Source organism: Pteropus medius, unplaced genomic scaffold, assembly GCF_902729225.1.
Source record: "Pteropus medius unplaced genomic scaffold, Ma_sr-lr_union100, whole genome shotgun sequence".
In the NCBI taxonomy this organism is placed as follows: domain Eukaryota; kingdom Metazoa; phylum Chordata; class Mammalia; order Chiroptera; family Pteropodidae; genus Pteropus; species Pteropus medius.
This window is the reverse complement of record NW_024342257.1, coordinates 2,975,469-2,997,181: the sequence shown is the minus strand read 5'-3', so window position 1 is coordinate 2,997,181 and position 21,713 is coordinate 2,975,469. Positions and strand designations below refer to the sequence as shown.

Sequence of the window (21,713 nt, the reverse complement as noted above, 5' to 3'; positions counted from 1 at the left end):
ATTTCTCTGAAGCCATTTTTTTTTTTTTTGGGAATGCAGTTTATCTTGGAAGATGTATTAGTTTGCCAAGAAAGTCCTTCAAGAGGCATATCCTTGGTACTACACTGAGGAAATGAAGTTTGGGGACATAAAAAGCAATATACCTTCTGAACTAAAAGCAAAATAGAAAATGGAAGATATTTCTTGTTTATGCACATAACCATAAATAATTCTGGGACTGTGTACATGAAGTCACCTGGTCTTATTTACTCTTCCCATCTTTAGCTACATGCCTGCAGGGAAAAAAGCCAAAGACATTATAAAGTAGTTTATGATATATAAATTTTCTAAGGCAGTGTCAATCGGTATTTGCCAAATAAAGTTTAGATAACCTCATATCTAGCCAAAAGAAATTTGAAATAACGGTGTGCTTTAGTTTTTTAAGCGTGTATGCTTTGCAGCACTTAGGACAATATTTTATCTACAATAGACAATAGATAAATGTTTATTGAATTATAGGGCAATTATTAAACCCACATGTGAGCTTGCAATTTAAAATAGCATATTTTTGATTTGTAAAAGTAAAAATTATGGTAAAACATATTTCTCCCATTCTATGCTGAAATGAAATACACTTCTCTTTGAGTATACCCAAATAACTTTAACCCTCAAAATTTATCCACAGCCTACATTTAGGGCAACTTTGGAAATGTATAGAATCATCTGCACTAATGAGAGAGGCTCGAAACTGATAGTCTTGCTTCTTCTCTTTCTCCCCATCAAAGCTAATACTGTAGTCTTCTTAAAATCTCTTCATCATATATCTGTATCAAAAAATTTTGGTGTCTCCCAGATTTTACAGAATAAAACTTGAGCTCTTTAGCATTCTCATTCTGCCTCTGCCCCTCTGGCTTTATATCTTCCTACACTCTTTGGTGCGCTCAGTGAATTGGTGTCTTCATGACATTTTAGATTTTACCTCAGTAGGACTCTCATTGCCATTTCAGCATTTTTTCTTCCTTGTTTCTATGCAATGGTCTTTCATTTTTTCATAGCAGCTATACCATTTCTTATCAGCTCTCCTCCAGTCTTCTATCCCGCCCCTCCTCGTTCTTTTCACTTACTACAAACAACCTAATTTCTTACTCGCCAGAGAAATGGAAAAACACTTAGGCTTCAGAACTTCCAATATCTCTTCTACCTACAAAGTTATCTCTACCCCTATCTTTTATTAACTTATTCTTTATCAAACCCAGCAAGAGGGATACCTTATTTAACATGACTAATATTGTTATTGTTATTATTAGTGATAGAAACAAAAATGTATTGAGGAGTTACTGTGTCAGATACCACGCTAAGCAATTTTGCATGCAGTATCTCACATATTCCTTACCACACTGTGAGATTGACACTTTTATTAGTGCCATATTATGGATTAGGAAACCGAGACCAAGGCAGGCTGGAGAACTTGTCCAAGGTTACATAGTAAATAATAGATGCAAAATTCAAACCCAGGCAGCCTGATTTCATAGACAATGTTTTTAACCACTGTCCTGTACTGGGATGGGTGTATGTGTGCTGCATGTGTAAGATGTTCTACTACATGCTAATTTACTTATCTCTGTTTGAGGCATTATTATCACCACCTATTTTAGTTCTGTTATCTTATTGCCTCTTCATTTTGTCAGTCTCCACTCTGCCCTTCTCTTTAGAAAAAAAAAATCGTCTTCCGTCACTCCTTGCCTAAAACTGATGAATGGATAGTTGGGTAGATAGAGAATAAAAATCCTTCGTTGGCCTTGAAGTCCCTCATACCTATTTACCAATCTCCATGTCCTAACAGCAGTTTTTTTCAAACATTAGTTTCCTTTGGCTGTCTACTTCCTTAACTTCAATGAACAGCAATCAGAATTGTGCCTTAAATAAGGCATTGATCTAGGAGAGGTCATTAATTACCTTCTAATTGCATCAAAAATATACACCAGATCTACTCTGCTTATCTTTGCTGTCACCACCTTAGCCCAAAGCCAGCATCATCATTCCCTTTAACCATTACTATATACTTTTAGCTTGTTTTCTCTATTTATACTTTTTCTCTTCTCCAAATCAGTCTCAGCACAACCCTTGATGTGACATTTCTAGAGTGCATTTGTGTTACCTCATAGTATTTATCTACTTAAAGCATCAGTGTGTTGTATGGCACTAAGGCTACAATATAAACTCCTTACCACAACTTGCCATTTCTCCTACTTTTATCTCCTGCTGTTTGGCTTCTTACTCATTATGCCTCAGCCACATTATATTTGATTTTTCAGTTTTTTGTTTTTTTTTTTTAATTTATCATGCTCTTTCCTGCCTCTGGCCCATTACGCATGAGACTCTCTGTTACTTCCACTCATTGCCTGCCTCTCTTCTTCTTGTTCTTCGTGTCTCAGATTAATTTCATCCTTCTGGTCATGTCTTCACTTACCTATCAGTCAAAATTAGGTCTCCCTATTAAATTCTCGCAGAGCACTTTTTTTTCTTTTATTTCTAGAAATTATCATGGTTTTTAATTAAATGCTTATTTGCATGTTTTTTTTTTTTAATTTATTAAATGTCTGTTAACTCCCACTAGATTGCAACTTCCATAGTAAATACATGCATTATTTTGATTCTTAAATGTATTAGCATGAAGGCAAAATCTTTAGACTCTTTCAGGCCTGTCTAATTCTGTATCTATATGGCACTTGATAACATCGAAGAATTTAGTCTTCTTATTGAAACCTTTCCTTTCCTTGCCTTCTTTAACAATAAATACTCTTTCCTGATTTTATTCCTATAACCCTTACCAGTGCCCGGTAGAGTTTGCATTATTATATAACTGCCTGGATGATAAAAACAGAATCATATCAGTTAGGACTAGACATGACAGAAATGATATTACTCCTGCACGATTCATTAAAATCATCATGAACGAACAAACAAACAAACAAAAACAATAAAATTTGCAAAACTGGGGGGAAAATATGGCTTTGACTCTTAGAAAGAAATAAACATATGAGACAATGACTGGGCTGTAAAGCTTTCTCTAAACTTTTTGTTTTTTTTTCAGCAACCACATCATTGATTTGCTTGTATTCATATGTAATAAGTTAAAAAGAAACCCCCCAAAAGAGAAAAAGTAAAAAGAAAAAACCCAAAAAATCCAGGGACCTTTTCTCTGTCTAGAGGCAGACCTCCTGGTAAGAGAGAAATGCTAGTTCCCACACCTCCTATGATCAATAATCCTTTTCATTAAGGGGCTAGATTGGCTGCATAGCTTCCCACTGACTTGTCTTCCAGCCTGCCTCCCACAGAATTGAATCTGGTACATTGTTGTAATTATGTGCTATACCTTTCCCAGAAAAAAAGCACAGACCTTTGAAAGCTCTGCCAGTTAGAACCCCCAGCAGGAACTTTTAGACTCTTCAGAGTGTGTTTGCAACTCAGCTGTTCTCCATCCTCAGAGTTTTGGAAATTCCCACTTGTCTTGCACTAAGGATATAGAACCATACTGAGTATATCTATTAAACTACCTCATCTTCTAAGAAAAAGAAGGCAATAATTAGTTCTCTTAGTAATCGGCACTTTGTTTTTCTGACTTCAAAATTGCCCATATTTTTCAATTAAAAATATTCTAAAGTTATAATCTAACAAAAAGATGTTGAGATAGCCCTATACATAAAAGCATTTATAATGAAAAGCACAGATTATGTGATATTGCTGACAGCACACTTATTTTTTTTTCTTTTTCGACACAAATATATGAAGCCAAGAGGAGTAGATTTATGCCTAAAGTCGGTATGCTTTCTAATTAAAAAAAAACAGCAACAACAACAAAAAAAAAACATAAGAGCTCATGAGCTGTATTCAAGATAGCTTAACCAGGTGAAAAGGACATTCTTAAAAGGATTTTTATTTTCTCCCACATATCATCAAAGGCAATTACTTTGGACGGGAAATTTTAGCTCCTCTATTCCATTAATATTAAATCATTATTCAGGTTTGCATATTCATTGGGAAAATCACATTTTTCTTTATTTTATCTGTGCTTATTCAATGTTCAGCGTTTTGGTATGTAATACCTTGATTGTTTCTGTTTTCATTCTTTCTTTAAATATGAATGTTAGCTCTTTTGTGTGCATTTATTTTATCTGAGAAAAAGCTGGTTTAATAAATTTGAGATAAGGCAAAAGAAAACTCCCCATGATTCATTTCCAAATCCATGTATTCATATTCTTTTTTAGTTCATTAATTTTTCATAGTAATCCATTTTGTGACAGGATTAATTTATTTCCATCAGCTTTTGCAATAAAATAAGGTAAAATAAAACCAGCTGAAAACTGAATATTCAGATTAAGTCTATGGATGTCAATCAATTTTGCTATTGATTGCTTTTCATTAAATTAAAAAAAATCAAAAATTAACCCTTCTCCCTAATACAACAGTGTAGCAGCATAGTCAATGTTTTGATGGACGTTCTTGGCCTCAAACAATTGTTTTCAGAAAGATGTTTTGAAATCCTTGCTCAAATTCTTAGTATGATTCTTCTGAGTTTATAGTGTCTTTCGGGACAGACATTGTTACTGTGTTCTCTTACAGACCAGACAAGTAGACATTTGTTGAGGCATAATTTCCACATATCACTATCTTTGGGGGAAATATTTTTTTATCAACACATCTTTATTTTTCTGGTATCGAGTCAGTTTTCAACACTCTTTTTTCAAAGCCTCATTTTACAGATTAACTATGGCTCTTCTCTCTTTTGGCATCTAATATGTAAACATTTGCCATTGACTCTATGTAGCAGGTACACTTGAATTGATTATTTTGTCCAGGTCAGGTACTTGGCATACAGCAGAAAGTACAGCAATGAGCAGAAGAAACCCTGCCCTTGAGGAGGTTATTGTTAAAAGAGAATAAGAAAATTATTATTATTATTATTTTTAGCAGAGAATCACAGGTGTCCCCGCCTTATTTCCGTACTACCAGGCAGAGTTTTGCTCAGTCATTAAGTCTGGATCTCACAACTTTCATAGGCAGTTCTGCCTGCTGTCTAACTTAAGTCCACCTGCCTATAGTGTGACTTCATTATCATAATCATTATGATATCCACGATACAAAATTATTCTGTATGTTCAATGTGCAATGGCTTCTAATCGTATTTAACTGTTTAGAGAAAACACCTTGTAACAAATGTATATTTGTTGCAAATATATCTGTTAATTCTAATGGAGTCTTAACATTATATTCTGAAGAGACCAGAAGATCAGTTATGCTCAGATATGACGGTAGTTGAAGATGTGTTTCTTAGCAGTGCAAAAGGGAAGATGATAGAAAGAACCTTAAAGGCAAGCGACACATGACTGCAGGAGGGACAAGTGGCCATCTCCTCTTTCACACATCATTTTTATACTTGTTCCTTTTTTTCTTTCTCTCTAGATTATTTTGGTAGTTTGGCAGTAGACCAATATTCACCAGCTGTATAGGTAGTGAAATGTGTATAATTCAAATTATATAAATAAAACTGCGTCTAACTCTTTGGGGAAATAACCCACTTGTAGCTACTCTCACTAAAGCCGCCAATGCACTTTTTTTTTTTAATATAATACAGATCAGCTGAAGAAATGATAGCTGCTTGATGTGATTTGATAGACAAGTACCTCATAACACAAATAAATCCCTTACATAACATAACACCATGGTCAGCCTCCTACATCACTTCAAGGAATGAATTATAAAACAAAGGATGCCAGTCAACTAAAATGCTTCAAGGAACCACAACTGAAAGTGAACATACATTTGAACCGAGTTTTTGTTGTATTTACTTATATCACTTGGGTGTACTCAAATGCCTTTATGAGACATGAGCCTTTTAATAATTTTATCTGTGGCTGGGGATGTTGCTCAGTGCTTTCTATTATTTCTAAGCTTGCTTATCCGAGACACTTCCTTACATACCAGATCCTCTAATGGAGATTCAACTGTTGTCTATCAGTGTACCCTGGTTTATTCATAAAAAATGTTTGCTTAGAATTGCGGCAAATTCTGTTAGTATGATCAATGCATGCTGATTTGTGTTTCCTGTTAAGAGATGCGCCCGATATAGTGTCACCCCCTCCATAAGGTCTTGATTTTACAATAACACATTTTCAGTAATAACATTTCTAATAGTAAATGCATATTATGAGTTTAAACTGGCTAAAGGGAGCAGAACACAATATTTACAGTGTATTCAATAGATAATAAGCACTGTTCTTCACCAAAGTCCTGGTAACACACATTTCTTACTTTTAGATGAGAGAAACTTTTCTTCAAATTCAGGGGAACAATCAGGGATCATGATTCCTTCTACTTGAGAATTTCTGACGATGAGTAAAGAGGGTAATAACAACAATAGCTATTGTTTTAGAGTACTTACACCGTGTCAGCTACTATGACAGGAGTGTGCTCATAGTATGTCACTTAAGTCTTACTGCAACTTGCATGAATGACTTAAAGAATACATTTTACTTATGAGGAAATAAAGTCTCAGAAACATCAGGTAACTTGCACTAAAAGTCGTACAATTAGAAATTGACAGAACTGTAGTTCAAGTCCAGGTCTGTGTAACTTAGAAGTCCCTGTTTCTTCAACTACAGTTTACAAATGGGTCTGGAGAATTCAGAAAATGGTTTCTCTCCCTCTCTGTGGATTAGGGAAAATTTTCTCTCAAAATTACCCTTCCAGCGAGTTATAAGGGCTCTGAATTTGGGCTAAGATTGGGCCTGGGCAGTATCATTGGAATGACTCATATGGTACAAATTGCCTTCCATAGGATACCTTTCTCCTACCGCACATCAGCCTACTATACCTTTTCACACTAGGCATCTCTTTCCAATCCAGCCCTTTGCTGATATTAGAGTTCCTATTTGTATGAATGAATATGTTCATTCATTCATTCATTCATTTTACAATTATTTATTTTTTAATCACCTATCATATTTATTACCTGCTATGTGCCAAACCGTGTTCTAGATGGTAAATGAATTAAATTTTTCCAGATCAAAAGACAACTCTGACTCCCCCTCTACCGTACAGCCTCTTCCAAAATCAGACTTTTCAACAAAGTTAATTCCCTAGCATTTCTGGTGTGACATCTCAGCTGAAGATATTATTTGGGGGATAGTAAAATATTACTATCTTCTGTTAATTTTGTTCAATACACAATCTATCTGTTCTACTTGAGAGATCTGAAAATGGTTAGTCAGCTAAGGCAATGGTTCCCAACCTTTTTGGTACCAGGTACTGGTGCACCTATGAGAATCTAATGCCCGATGATCTGAGGTGGAGCTGAAGTGATGATGCTAGCGCTGGGGAGCAGCTGCAAATACAGATGAAGCTTCACTCTCTTGCCTGCCGCTCACCTCCTGCTGTGCAGCTCTGTTCCTAACAGGCCATGGACCTGGTACTGGTCCACGGTGGGGTGGAGGGGTTGGGGAACCCTGAGCTAAGGAGTGCTTTTAAAACCAATCAGCAAATATTTGAATATCTAATTTATGCAAGATCCTGTGCTAGGTGCTGTACAAGGTGCAGTCTTTGACTCTTCTCTATATATTCTCCTCATCAATGACCTTGCCTCCACAACGTCTATTCAAATAACTTTTAAATCTACCAACTGCAATATTTATCTCCTCTTAAACTCGAGAACTGAATTTCCTAATGCTACTGGATATTATAATAATTCGTAAAACTCAAAATGTCAAGAAAGCAATATTTTTTCCCTACCACAGAACTATTATTTTACCGTTTATGCAAGAATTTAGAGGAGAAAGCTGGAGGGATCACATTTAAATAGTAAATTTTAGTAATTCAATCTTGAATTACATAAAATTTAAGCTTGAATGGTGAACATGAAAGTAAGAGGCAATTCTAAGAAATTCTTCAGGTTAAAATGTAGACGAGGAATAGTATTAAATTACATTGTATTTACCATGATTTGAATATGAAACCAAGATTTGGAGCCTTAATAACAGGAAGTTAATGGTGTCTTTGTTAGTAGTAAAATACACTATTTAGAATCTGAGGATGTTGAACCAAGTTCACTTATTTTTTTTTTTTTATAATAGCCAAGTATTTTATTTTTTTATTTTTTATTTTTGTAGATCTAGTACCCTTTACCCTACCTTTCTACAACTCTAGAGGTAGACAAAGGAAAAGAAGGAAATATTTATGGATCATTTATTTGGCTCCTGTCTAACCATCAAGAATTTTCCCTACTTTACAGATGAGGCACCTGAAGACCAGAGGAATTAGGTAGATTAGTTTCACAGCCAGATTATGTAAGCGTCTCCAGATTAAGTCATTTGATTGAATTTGCTACTAAACTGTACCCTACCTTCCCCCACTGCCTTAGTCCCTGATTAGCTTACTGTAGTATAGGCAGCAGCAAATCTGGGGAAGCAGATTCATCTACTCTCATACTCCTGAAACAAAACAACCAACCAGACAGTAAACCACACAAACAAGCACCTCTTTCTGCCTTCATTATTGCCAACAATGTTCTACCTCACAGTAGACTTAAAATCTTAGAGCTATCTCTGACTTTTCCCTCCCATAACTGGTCAACTGCTAAGTCCCACTGATTCTTCCTTGATTCTGCTTCTTGTATCCTTTGCTTCCTTTCCCTTCCTAGTGTCAGCATTGTAGTTTATTTTGAAAACTTACTAATGGTTTCCCTGCCACTAATCTCTGCTTCAACTAATCCTACATACTTCTCCCAAGGTGACTCAAGAGGCAGTTTAGTATAGTGGCTGAAAGTCTGGGGTCTGTAGTCCATATGTCTGAGTTCAAATCTCTAGGTCTTCAACATATAATTTGTGTATTACTTAGTATTTCTGTGCCTCACTTTCCTCTACTATAGAATGAGATTAATGCTAATAACTTTTTCCTAGGGTTGTTTTGACAATCAAGCCTGTCTATCTGTATATCTATCTATCTATCTATCTATCTATCTATCTATCTATCTATAGATATATAGATATCTATATGGTTATTACCATAACCATAATCTATCTATCTATCTATCTATCTATCTATCTATCTATAGATATCTATAGATATCTATCTATCTATAGATATCTATAGATATCTATAGATAGATAGATAGATATCTATAGATATCTATAGATAGATAGATAGATAGATAGATAGATAGATAGATAGATAGGTATAGATATAAATTTATATATATGTACAAAATGTGTGGCACAAAGTGCTCAATAAATGTTAATCACTTGTTACTATTATTATTAAAGTGCATTTTCAGTCACATTATTTTAGTTGGAGCTGGTATTAAAACAAAAATCATGCCCTCTGAGTTTGTAGGCCAAGGATTGAAATACAAAGCTCCAAAATGATAAAAATATGAATAAAGACAAGTATTAGAACTTAAGCAAGACTAAAAAGCATGTAAGCCTTAGGTTTAAATTCCTTGTTGATCAGGCATAAAGGCCCCCCTGGTGAGCTAGGTCCCTACATGCCCTATAAAGCATGGCTAGAAGGGCAGATAAGTGGTGACTAGCACCTGGTCAAGATAGTTCTGGCTTTTTTAACCAACAGAGAGGCTAAAAAAACTATTCTCTAAATATATAAGATGATAGAGGACATGATTCTGTGCTAATGGTGGCCAGTTACCAGTGACAGGAAAGGAGAAATAAAATGGGGAGAAATTTGGAGTCAGTGGTAGAGGAATAAAAAAAGGCAGAAAAAGACAAGTAGAAACTTAGATTCACACACAAATATACAGAAGGAGACTTGCAGGTTCGTGGAGACATAGACTTTGATGTGATTCACTTCTAATTGTGTGGCCTTTATATTCATTCTTCAAATACTTTGGCCCCAATTCTGCCCCTAGGTATACATCTCATATATTCCTAACCTATAAACCTTTTCTTACACCCTTATTTCTCTCTACACCTTCCTTTTGGTCTCACTTTGTTATCTCAGTCTCAATCTCTCCCTTCATCCCTTTCTCCTTTCTTCCCCCTCCATCTCTCTCTCTCTTTCCTCCCTTTATATGCCTCTACTGTGAAGCCTTCATTAAACATTGTAGTCATACGAGTTTAAAGTTTTCTCTTCCTTCAGTGAACATTTCCAGCACTTGTTTTCTGTTTACCCATCTAGAATCATGTGCTGATTTTATCACTAGCTATAGTTTTCAGCTTTAGGCTATATTGAGAACTTTTGTGAGAAGATGGTGTGTCTTATACTTACCATGTGAGCACTGAAGAAAAAGTAGGATGGTTTGCATAGTATTACCCTGGCCATATCAAAAAGCTAGTGATAAGACTTACATAAATATAGTAACAGGTAGATATTCCCAGCATACTTTGATACGTCTATAAAATCACAAAAGCATGAAGGGGGTTTAGCAGAAGGCGAAGGTAAATCTCTGGAGAAGCAGACACCCATGGTTAATGAGGAAGTTCATTTTAAAAAAATGATGGACTATGTCTTCCTTTCGTATTAGAACAAATATGCTCCATTCAATAGCTCATTTGCTGCTTTTGTAGCTTAAGGATTTTGTTTATGTTCTCTAATTTTTTTCATGTTCTCTAAAGATATCTCAATGCCTAATCTGTGCCTGACATTTGTATTCAAGAAGCAGAAAATAAATATAATTAGGATTGTTAATAATTTCATTTCATTGTGTGTGTTTATATATGTCCATGTGCGTCTACTCTCCCCCCTACCTCTCTCCCAGAATTCATTTGGTGAGTGAAAACTAGTTAAATGCTTTGGAGTTATAGGAAATTAAAGACTAAAATAAGTTATTATCATAGGAGCTATACCATAGGGAATAGAGAATGTGTACCAATACTGTGAAACAAGTAATGAAAAATTAAGTTGAACTGTTTTGAAGAAAACCAATATAGAAATCTTGAATAATGTACTTAAAAGTTAAGTTCATGTGATTTTACCATAACCTAATTATTGAACATCAGCATTCTGTTAAGTAGGTGAAATTCTTTAGAGCATATATAAATATTTTACATAATTATGAATAGAAATCATAGGTTTAAAAATAATTAAATGCTCAGTCAGAGCTAGTTCTCTGACTTCAAACAGCATAGTAATAGGTAATTTTTTAGGAAATGTGATTTTCTGTCATCATGTACATCTTTTATCTGTAACCTAGACATTCACTCAACTCAATTTCATATTTGTAAATTTTCATAGTTTGCCTCAGGGGCAGATTTTTGGCAGTTTAAATGCTGTTGATGACTAATGATTATGCAGTTAACATACAGCAACTATTTAGCTTCAGTAATATTATCTTAATGCTATAAGGATGATTTAAGTTATTTAAAACGGAACAGCTTTTTTAAACTTTGATAAAAATATTCTTTTGGAATGTCTAAACCCAATAAAAATATTTTTAAAATCCCAGACAGGACTCATTTTATGCAGAAATTTTACAGTATTGTCTATAAAATGATCTCCACTAGAGAGAGAAATAACTGGCTTTAAATATTTGTTCTTATAAAACATTCCTTATCTTACAGATGAGCTCAGTGAAAATGTTGAAGCCTCGTCTCAATAGCATTCTTTTTAAACTCACGTTTGAAGAACACATAAACAACATCAAACCAAGCATCATAGCAGTAACTCTTGCCTGTGAAGAACTGAAGAAAAGTGAAAGCTTTAACAGACTTTTAGAGTTAGTTCTTCTGGTTGGAAACTACATGAACTCAGGCTCAAGAAATGCCCAGTCTCTGGGTTTTAAGATCAACTTCCTTTGTAAGGTAAGATAACATTTTATAATGCTTATTTACAACAATAATTTTGTCTATGAGAGAGGTCACTCTAAATAGCAATAGTACATAAGTCAAAAAAAGTATGTTTTAAAAAGGATGAATTTTATCATATGTGAATTATATCAATTAAAACAGATAGATGATTTTTCAAGATCTTACTTCAGTAAAAGCTCAATTACTGTGTAGATTCTTTTGCAGTATAGTACTAAACTCAGCTCGTTGAATATTACTGGAGTTTGTAGATCAAGAAAATTTGCTTTCATAAGGCAGATACAATTTTGTATTTCAGTCCTTTTTACTTATGTCTCTCCAAAAAGTATTTGAGGAGTGAAATTCGATGAATAGCCAGAAATTTATTTTTGAATGTGCTTTTCTTATTCTACCCTAAGAGAATAACATTCTTTATTGTTAAATAGTGTGTTACTAAACTTATATTAGGTATCTAGTGCATTTACAAATATTAAAATATCAAGTGACATTTTATTGTTTAATTTGTACTTTTATAATATCATTTTTGAGATTTTAACTTTTGTGGAAAGTAAACAGAAAAAGAGAAGCACACAAGTGCTTGCATATGTCCATTTCTAGACTAGAGCAAACTACCTTATTCAAGGGAAAGATCTGTCTGTTACAGAGAGAAAACTGAACAGACTGAGATGAAGGCCTGTAAGAAAGCTAGAGACGAAAATAAATCTGAAAACAAGCGATATATCTTTGACATCTCACCATTCCTTCACATTTTTTTTTCTCTCACATCTGAAAACATTGCAGAACTTTGCTTAGTTCTTGAAGTACATTATAATGAGAATCTCAAATCTAGCAATGGATAGAATGGATATAAATTTCTTTTCTATTCATGCATTAAATAGATGTGTATTACATATACATGGACAAGCATTTTAATATGTATCAAAAATGATTTGCTCCTGGTAGTTCTAGCTCAGATAGACATAACGAATAATATTTGTAGATAATAGGATATATAATGGAATTGTATTTGCTTACTCCTGATTTATTTCTGTGGGATATAAGGAAAGAGAAAAAGATATCCACATTGCTAAATTCTGTCAAAAAAAAAAACATTTTTCTTCCCTCTTCTTGTGATATCAGGGGGCATGTGAAATTATTTGATAAAGCCAGAAAGAATGAGACAATGTTTGTAATAAACTGGACTAAATCATAGCCAGATTTGTAGGATAAAACTAAATATTTAACACTTTTGTATCATATTGCATACCACATACTGAACACTAATAAAGTCGTTTCTTACCAAGATGCTACTCATTTAGAGTATATGCTGTATGCACAGTGAGTGAATCTTGAAGTATTCTTGGTTGATTATAAAAGTATCATAAATTAAAAGAAAATATTAAGAAATTCTATCATATACATATTTCACATTTAATTCAAATAAAATGACATTTAAAACAAAATATCCTAATTTGAATAAATACGTACCTTTTTAAGTGTCTTAATTTCACAGCATTCAAATTAATTTCATGAACTAATTTTTTTGAAGCAAGAATGAATAAGTCATTTATACACAGGAACAAAAGATTATATTAATCTCACAGAAGGATTTTATAGTTACATCTCATATTTTGGAGAGAGGCTTCTTCCTGTCATCTACCTGTCAAATGAAAGTTCTTCCACACAACGCTGATCTGACATCTATCACTAGAGGTATGCTCAAAGGATTTGGCATAAAGATTTTTGCCAACTTCAAATAAAATTAAAAAAAAAATAATCTTGTGAGAAATACTATCAAGTAGTAATAGGTGTTCTAAAAGAGAAAGGAGTGAATGTTTTAAAATCTCCCCCTCCCAATTTTTCAGTAAGATTTTTATCTTCAGACAAATACTTATTAAAAGAGAGAGAAATACCATATGCATGCATGATATTCACATAATATCTAGGATTAAAAGGATGTTCCTGTAATACAAAGGATTCTGAATAGATGTAAATGTCTAAAATGACAGAAACTTACTGAAGTACATAGAAATAGTTCGCTTAAGTTTGTAATCTGTTCAAATCTGAATTAACTAACTACTGATATATGATTAGCTAGAATTGCTATTAAATTCTAGTTATTTTATAAAAGATTACTTGATTGATTTTTCTTAGTGCTGTTTTTTTCTTAAAAATAGCAGGAGGAACTTTCTTTGTAGAATACTGATTATGCTTTTAAAATGATGCCATTTACCCACCTAAATTATTCTAATGATAATTTTCTTTCTCAGTGAATTTAAAACTGCAGTCCACCATTTTTCACAAGAAGCTATAGACTATGTTATAATATTCACCTAGTTAAAAAGGAGCCACGATATAAACAGTTAAACTTACCTGATGTGTCTTGTAATAAAGTAGCATTAAAAATTCGAATGGTCACAATTGGCTCCTATAATATTTGGGAAGAAAAGGAAAACAGATGGGTTAACCGAAATGTCACATATCACTAAAGATATCCTTACTATAAGTACTACCCTCACTACACAATGCTTTGCTAATTTGCAGCAGTGAATTATCACTTTGTGAGTCACCAAACCAGAGTGCTGAACTGTAATAAAAATTGTTTCTGTGCAGATGAGTCCCCCCTGTTAGCTTGGCTCCACTTGCCTGTTGGTTATTAAAATTCTAACCAATAGCAATGTTGCACCTCAGGGTCATTGTTTATGTTTGCAGTATATAATAACATATATAATCTGCATAAAGACAAAACATTTAAAAATACTCAGCACTTCCTAGATAATAAGCTTTGAGGATATATCAGATAAGGATCTTTGTCAGCAACAGAAAATGTCTGATTGAAATAAAAAATGGAATTTATTGAGAGGGTATAATGTAGCTTATCCAGAAACTGAGGAAAGGCTGAAGAATTTGGTCTTTAAAAGAACAGCGACTATGGCAAGTTTGAGAATGCAGGGAGTGGGAACTAATAGAAAGTCTTTTTAGGAAGTTGCCTTTTGGGTGTGTTAGCTCCAACCATTTTTCTCTTTCTTTCCCTGTGTTTCATTCAAATTCTAATTAGAAAGAGAGACTGGCTTAGTGTGGATTACAAGAACATCCCTTGTCCAAGGGAGGACAGATAACCTCCAAGTCAGGGACAGCCTACCAAGATTACCTGTGGTGGAAGATTGGCCATACCCTAAAGGGTGATGTTACCAGAGATGGGGATACCCAAGGGTAGGTGTCAAGTGAAGGGATTTCAGGAAAGCTCAAACAAAGGCAGTACAAAAGAGATGGTTGATAGACCAGGGGGATACAAATAATACAGAAGACAAACAGGAATCTCAAGATGCTTGTGGTGCAGTTGCATAGCCAGGCAGTATACATACAGAGAATTATATAATGTCAGAGGATACACTGTCGAAGATTACAGAAAATTAATGGCCATTGAAATTACTGTTATGGCGCTATCAATTCTAAGACCCATGGTGCCAATTGAGATGAATTATGAGCCTTCATTAGCTGGCCGGCAATTTACTCTCTACCATGCAGGGTTAGAGGAGATCAGCCCTGAGCTCCCAAAAGAGGCAGCTCATAAAGCCTAGAACCACACCCTGGTTTAATATCAAACATACAAACAGATTAACCACACCCTAGTTAACATCAAACAAGCAAGCAGATTACAGAAGCAGAAGTTGGCCATTAGCATTTCTTTGCCCCAAACCACACCCTTAACATTACATTGAGATTAGCAGGACTTCAGAGAAGGGTGAGAATTTTTGGTGATGGGCATAGGGAAGGATGGTACTGGTAAATTGGAAGAGAAGGATCTTGAAGGATAGGTAGAATTCACTTATATGAAGGAAAGAAGCCATAACCTTACAAGATGAGCGAACACTGGGCTCAAAAACTACATTTTAGCTTCCATTTTGCTAATTACTAGCAAAATTTTCATGGCTAAGTCACTTTCTCTGAGCTTCAGTTTCCTCATTTGTAAATGAAGAAATACAGTGGCCCTTGTTTATTTTCATAGGGTTGTTTTCAGAGTCACATAAAATGATCTTTGTCAGACTACTTTGAAAAATCATAATATTAAACAGATGGTAGTAGTTCTTTTTAACGATGGTACACAATTATGAACAACCATGTGTTTGAGGATGAATTAGAAAACCATACTTTCTGGAATATGGAGTATATGATAACAAATGATAACAGTGGTAGGCAGGTTATGAAAAGATTTTGAGTTATTTGTATACTAGTATGGATATCTTACCTCCAAAATTATGTCTTTGTTTTTTGAAAATCATTCAGAGCCTATTTCATAACTTATGAAGGCCAAAAAGCTTTTTCTGCTTTGAGTTAATATCTCTTTCACCAATATTATGACTTTCTAGTCATTGTAGTTGAACAGAGAGACATAACAAATTATGATACACAAGGATGATGTGCTTTTGTACAGATGTGAAATGTGTCATACAAAGAACCTGAAGAAAACATTTAGATTTACTGTGAGGAAAATCTTACTTTAGATATCTTACTTTGTCGTTAGGATTGATGTAATAATGTAATTGTGCTACTTTTTCTAAGATTCATCATTTATATAAAGTATGTGTAACATATAAAGGCCTCATTTCCTAGAAGCCCTCACATAGTATTAGTGACAGAATCGTACAGACATCACTCAAAGTATACAAAGGAAAGCATCCATCTCTCCCATAGAAATCATAAGAAGGAATGTGAAATAGGTTCAGTTTCATTGTGAAATAGAAGGTAATTTACCAAACTATATTATTTGTAAGGAAAATGATTGCTGTCTATGGAAGCAAAAATTGGAAATATGTAATCCAAGAGAAAAATCTACAGAAGACCTAAGAAAAAAGTCATTATCTAAGTACTCTAAAAATTTCAGTATCTAAGCATTTTTAGCTGAAATGATGTGGATTGTACCCATATAAATTTAGAATCTTAGCATCAGAATATATCGAGACTAGCCTCTTCAGTCTGCAGATGACAAACGTGAAGCTCAGAGACGTGAAATACTTTCGTTAGTGTATTGGTCAGCTTAGGTTGCCATAACAATAACATAGGCTGGTGGCCTAAACAACAGAAATTTATTTTCTCACAATTTTAATTTTAGAGACTTAACAGTCCAAGATCAAGGTGCTAGCCTAGATGGTTTTTGATGAGGGCTCTCTTTATGGCTTGCAGACAGCCATCTTCTTCTTGGGTGTTCACATAGCCTTTTTTCTATTCAGAGAGAGAGCTGGGGAATGGGGGGTAGGGGGAAGGAAGAGGAGGAAGAAAGAGAGTTTAAGAGAGAGAGATCTGGATATCTGGATGTGGTGTCCCTTCTTCTTCTTATAAGGACACTAATACTGTCAGATTAGGCCCTACCTCTTTGACCTCATTTAACTGTAATTACTTTCCTAAAGGCCTTACCTCCAAATACAGTCACATTGGAAGTTAGGGCTTCAATGCCTGGATTTGGTGGGGGTACACCATTCAGTCAGGTTTATAAAGCTGGATATAGTGACTAACTATCCTGGTTTGTCTAGGACTGAGGCCTTAACCGAGTTGTGGGACTTTCAGTGCTAAAATTGAGACACTCCCAGGCAAACAGGACAGTTGGTCACTTTAGTTATGAACTTAGAGGTAGGTCCCTGGCCACTAAATTACACTCCATCATTTCCTCTTTGTTTAAAACATGTAACAAATACCTTGCACGTTGTGAGGACAGTTCTATAACTGTCCACATGTTACTATAACAATTTAATTCTCTTTTTTCAAGACTCAACTTGTGGAGTTTGAATGTTTATTTTATTCTACATTATATCCTCAGTGTCTATTGTATATGAAGTCCTCAATAAATTCCTATTGAATGAAAGCCCCACAGTTTGAGTAAATAAAGGATTTGTTGTGAGTGTTTAGCATAAGTGTTAATGTTTTTTAACTGAGAAAATTTAGTTCCTCACAGATGTAAAGGGTGTATTTTTACCAGCAAAACTATCGAATATGCAGTTGTAACACTTTGCTATGGTTTATTTGTAAAAACATAAAATTGTTTTATTTGCTATAAATATAAACCAGGAGTTGATCCTCAAATATGAGTTAATAAATAAATATGGGACTATTTAAAACCAAAGCTCTTTTAGAAAATAACCATTATGGAATATACTGAAAGGCACCATAGGAAAAATCAATAAATCCTGGTCAATAGTCTACACATTTGGTTGATGTGTTTTTATAGTTTATAAAGTGCTTTCCTTGCAATTCAGAGAGGTTAATTATTATTAACCCTATTTTGAAAATTAGAAAACTAAAGCCCAATGAGTTTTTGTGGATTTTCCAAGACTAAAAAGCTACTAAATGTTCAAATTTGGGCTTAAATGTAGGTTTTCTGTGTCTAAAACCTTGAAGCAAACTGCCTCTTGTTGCAGTATAACGGAATGTTTATACATACCTCATTTCGAGGAAGCGTTATAGAACCAACTCTGCCACTTAACAGTGTTCTGAAAATGAGGAAAATCACATATGGATTTTCTTGACTCTGGTAGCTTGTAAAATGAGGAATCTCTCTTTTTTTAAAAAAAAATTCTAATTGATTTGGAAGTAATTGTAGGCGTATTAATAGAAAGTTTCTCTTCCTCTAAATAAATTTTATATATCCAGGTAGTAGAGCCTATATATTTGTAAAAAAAAAAAAAAAAAAAAAAAAAAAAACCCAAAAACTAATAATATGAATAGTTACAGAGCTATCACTTGGCTTTGTATGTATAGTCTCTCAGAGCATTTAAGTTTTGTGTAGGTAAGGTTGGCTGCTGTTCTCAGATTATATGAATGAGGATCTACTCTCCAGAGAGATGGTTTACCTAGGATCACTCAGTATCAGAGGCAGAGTTAGAATCCAACTTTTCCTGTGACTCAAATTGTTTCAGTGGCTCAAGCTATTTTTAGAATTTGATGGTCTCTTTTGCTTCACTGAACTATGCTTTTTTCCTGACAGTGTTTAGCATTATTTTAATTTGGGAGAGATCTGGTTGATAATTGACTGAAAAGAAAATTGTTTTGAGGGATATAATTTGTCTTGGAAAAATCCTCTGTAAGGAGAGATGAGACTCCTTACATGGAATGTTAATGGATGGAATGTTAGGTCCTCTTTCCAAACTTTCTTCATTCTCTCTGTGTTTTTTTCTTTTTTTTTTAACTTTCCATTGTGTGAGGCTATTTGCAGCAGAGTTTCCAGTTGATAATCTCTGAGTCACTGGTTATAATCAGTGATATAAGATCCAATTCTACAACAAAATGCAGAGACACTCATTCATGTTACTTTGCATTTTAAAATGGTATCATGTAATATAGTGACGCACTATATACCATTTGTTCATAATTCATGACTAGTAGACACAAACATTTCAAGTTAAGAGTTTGTATGTGCCTCATTATATTACACTGAAGCAAAAACATTCATCATTTTTGACCTCTGTAATAACTAATCACTCTAGAATGACATAAGGACAGGATAGCATTCTTAATTTTAAATTATTTCTATTGTTCAGCTTATTTGATGGTTGACCTGTATTTAAGTCCATTGTATCTTACTGTATTATGGTTAATGGGCTCTCGTCATTAAGAACCACCACTGAATAGTTTCTTGAGCTTAAAGATGAATGTTGCAGTGTTGTGATACTATGCCAGAGGTGACATTTTAGATTCAGTTTCTATAATTGGGTCATGGGTTTTTTTCCCTTGCAGTTCAGCATATAAATCAATATACCAAAATTTGTAATTTTCAAACAGCAAGCATTAATATTACTTAAGTCAATAAGTCCAGGAGTGTTTGATTTTATAGAACACTAAACTTCTTTTTTTAAAGAAACAATTCTCTGTGAGATCTTTTAATTCCCATGTTACTTGTTATATATCTTAAGGCACGTATCATTCAGTGCATGTGGATTTGTGCATATAGGCAAATGGTAATATTAAAAGACTCCTTCAGTCATCCAATTTCTCCAGTAATCACGATGCTTGGATACCAGCATTGAAATCCAATCCAGAGTCCTCACCTTCAGTCCCCTTCATGTCATTTAAAATCTGAACAAAACACACCCTTCTTCTGATTTTCTTAATCTTCTTTTAAAATGCAGCCTTCTAAAAGTTGGGAACATATGGTCATGCTCACTGATTTTGTAATCCCATTAACACACTACCATGTGCTTTGTTCTTCAGTTAGAAAATCAGCTCTTTTTCTACTTCTAAGATGGAGGATACTCAGTATCTTTATCTGTCTCTATATCTGTCTCTTTATCTGTCACTATAGTGTTCTGTATATGCTTAAGTAGAAAGACTTAATAAAGGTAGTGTATGTTTCTGATTTTAGAAATGCTTTCTTCTAAGATAGCTCTCTCAAGTTTTCCAAATGATCACCGTTTTCTAGCTTTGTTCATGTGGAGATGTGTCATATCTTTCTTATTCTCTGTAACCTACATTATGAAATTGAGATGGTCGAAAAAGCTAACTGCTGTGCCAGCAGAGGTAAAACTATATGATCGTGTTGGGCACAGAAATTAACCAGTTTTGTAAATGTACTTCTTCAAACTGGTATAGTTATGAAAGAATATGTCTATCATATTTTCTTTAAAATATATTTTTAAAAAACTTGAACTCTGATTAAAAGCAACAAACTCACACCTTTACTCTCTTACTTACCCCTGAAAATACAGAAGTCCCATGAGCTTATTTAAAGATTTTTCTCTAAGTTAAAATATTCATTAATTTATATTCATTGGTGCAAATTAGTCAATTAATATTTTAAATATAACACTTGTTTATTTTCTCAGAATTTGATTACATCTGTTTAGATATTATCACATTTACAACACTATGGGTTGTATGAAAACTTCATTATATGCCCCCATTTTGCAGTTTATTAAATTCTCTAGAGAACAGTAGTTTGTAAATATAATTTGTCTGATGCAGACTCGATTAGTATTCTTTGTCAATACTGACTGCTCTGGAGACATTTTTTTTCTCTCAACATTTTTTTTTCTGTTTTACTTATATATGTGAAAAATTTCTGTCCTCTATATAGACACGCATATACACACATTCCATGCCTTTAACTGTGATTATTAATATTGTGAAGCCTTGGCTGCTATCCCTGGTATTAACTATGTTATAGTTAAATGTGTTTTTCATATATCCTGATAACTTGCTATGAGGGGTAATATAGGACACACTTGCCTCTGTACTAGCTGTTCCTAGTTATTGTACTTCCCTATGTAAACACATGACCTTTTCAATATGGAAGACATTCCAATTATTGAAAGTTTTACATTAGGGGAAGGAGCAAGGAAAATGAATTGACAGCCAGACCAAGATAAAAAGTGTGTTTATGCTCGCGTGTGTGTGTGCATGTGTGTGCAGAGAAAGGGAGAGAGGGAGGGAGAGAGAGACAGAGACAGAGAATGAGAATGAGAATAAAGGGCGTGAAAGAAAGAAATAAGCAGGGATGATTTTCAGAATTGATGACCAGAGAGAAACAATTGAATTAAATATTTCTTCTAATACGTAAATTGACAAACTTGTAAAGAGCATTTAAAAAGTCAGAGTAAGAGTTGTCAAATTATAGTTTTCTGTCTATAATAATTATTAAAATCCCCAAAATACGTATTGTATATGAAACTATAGTGAAGGGTGTAATTTTTTTTCAGTAGGAGACTCATGTGGCTTAGTTTATGACTCATGAAATAAAGATGCATTTCAAGAAAACGAAACAATGAATACTTCTATTTTTTTTTTTAGTTTTAAAAATTTTATACTCATACTGATATAAGAAATAATCAACTGAATGCTGTGCCATAACTGTTCTTGTCCAAGTCATTGTGACTAAACAGTAATACATAGATTTAGCTGTTCCATTGGATAGTATGGCTGGTAGAGATGAATAATTCTCTAGTTTACAAAAAAATC

At 33.9% G+C, this 21,713-nt stretch overlaps 1 protein-coding gene across 11 annotated transcripts in view; it reads left to right on the top strand.

The window, feature by feature from the left end:
- The window catches only part of DIAPH2 (diaphanous related formin 2), a 939,022-nt gene that overhangs the window by 367,404 nt on the left and 549,905 nt on the right, over positions 1-21,713 (top strand). For all 11 annotated transcript variants that reach the window (XM_039859137.1, XM_039859172.1, XM_039859127.1 and 8 more), the window contains one exon: positions 11,547-11,786. In XM_039859137.1, the coding sequence (XP_039715071.1) occupies positions 11,547-11,786 (240 nt within the window). The remainder of the gene's footprint in view (positions 1-11,546; positions 11,787-21,713) is intronic.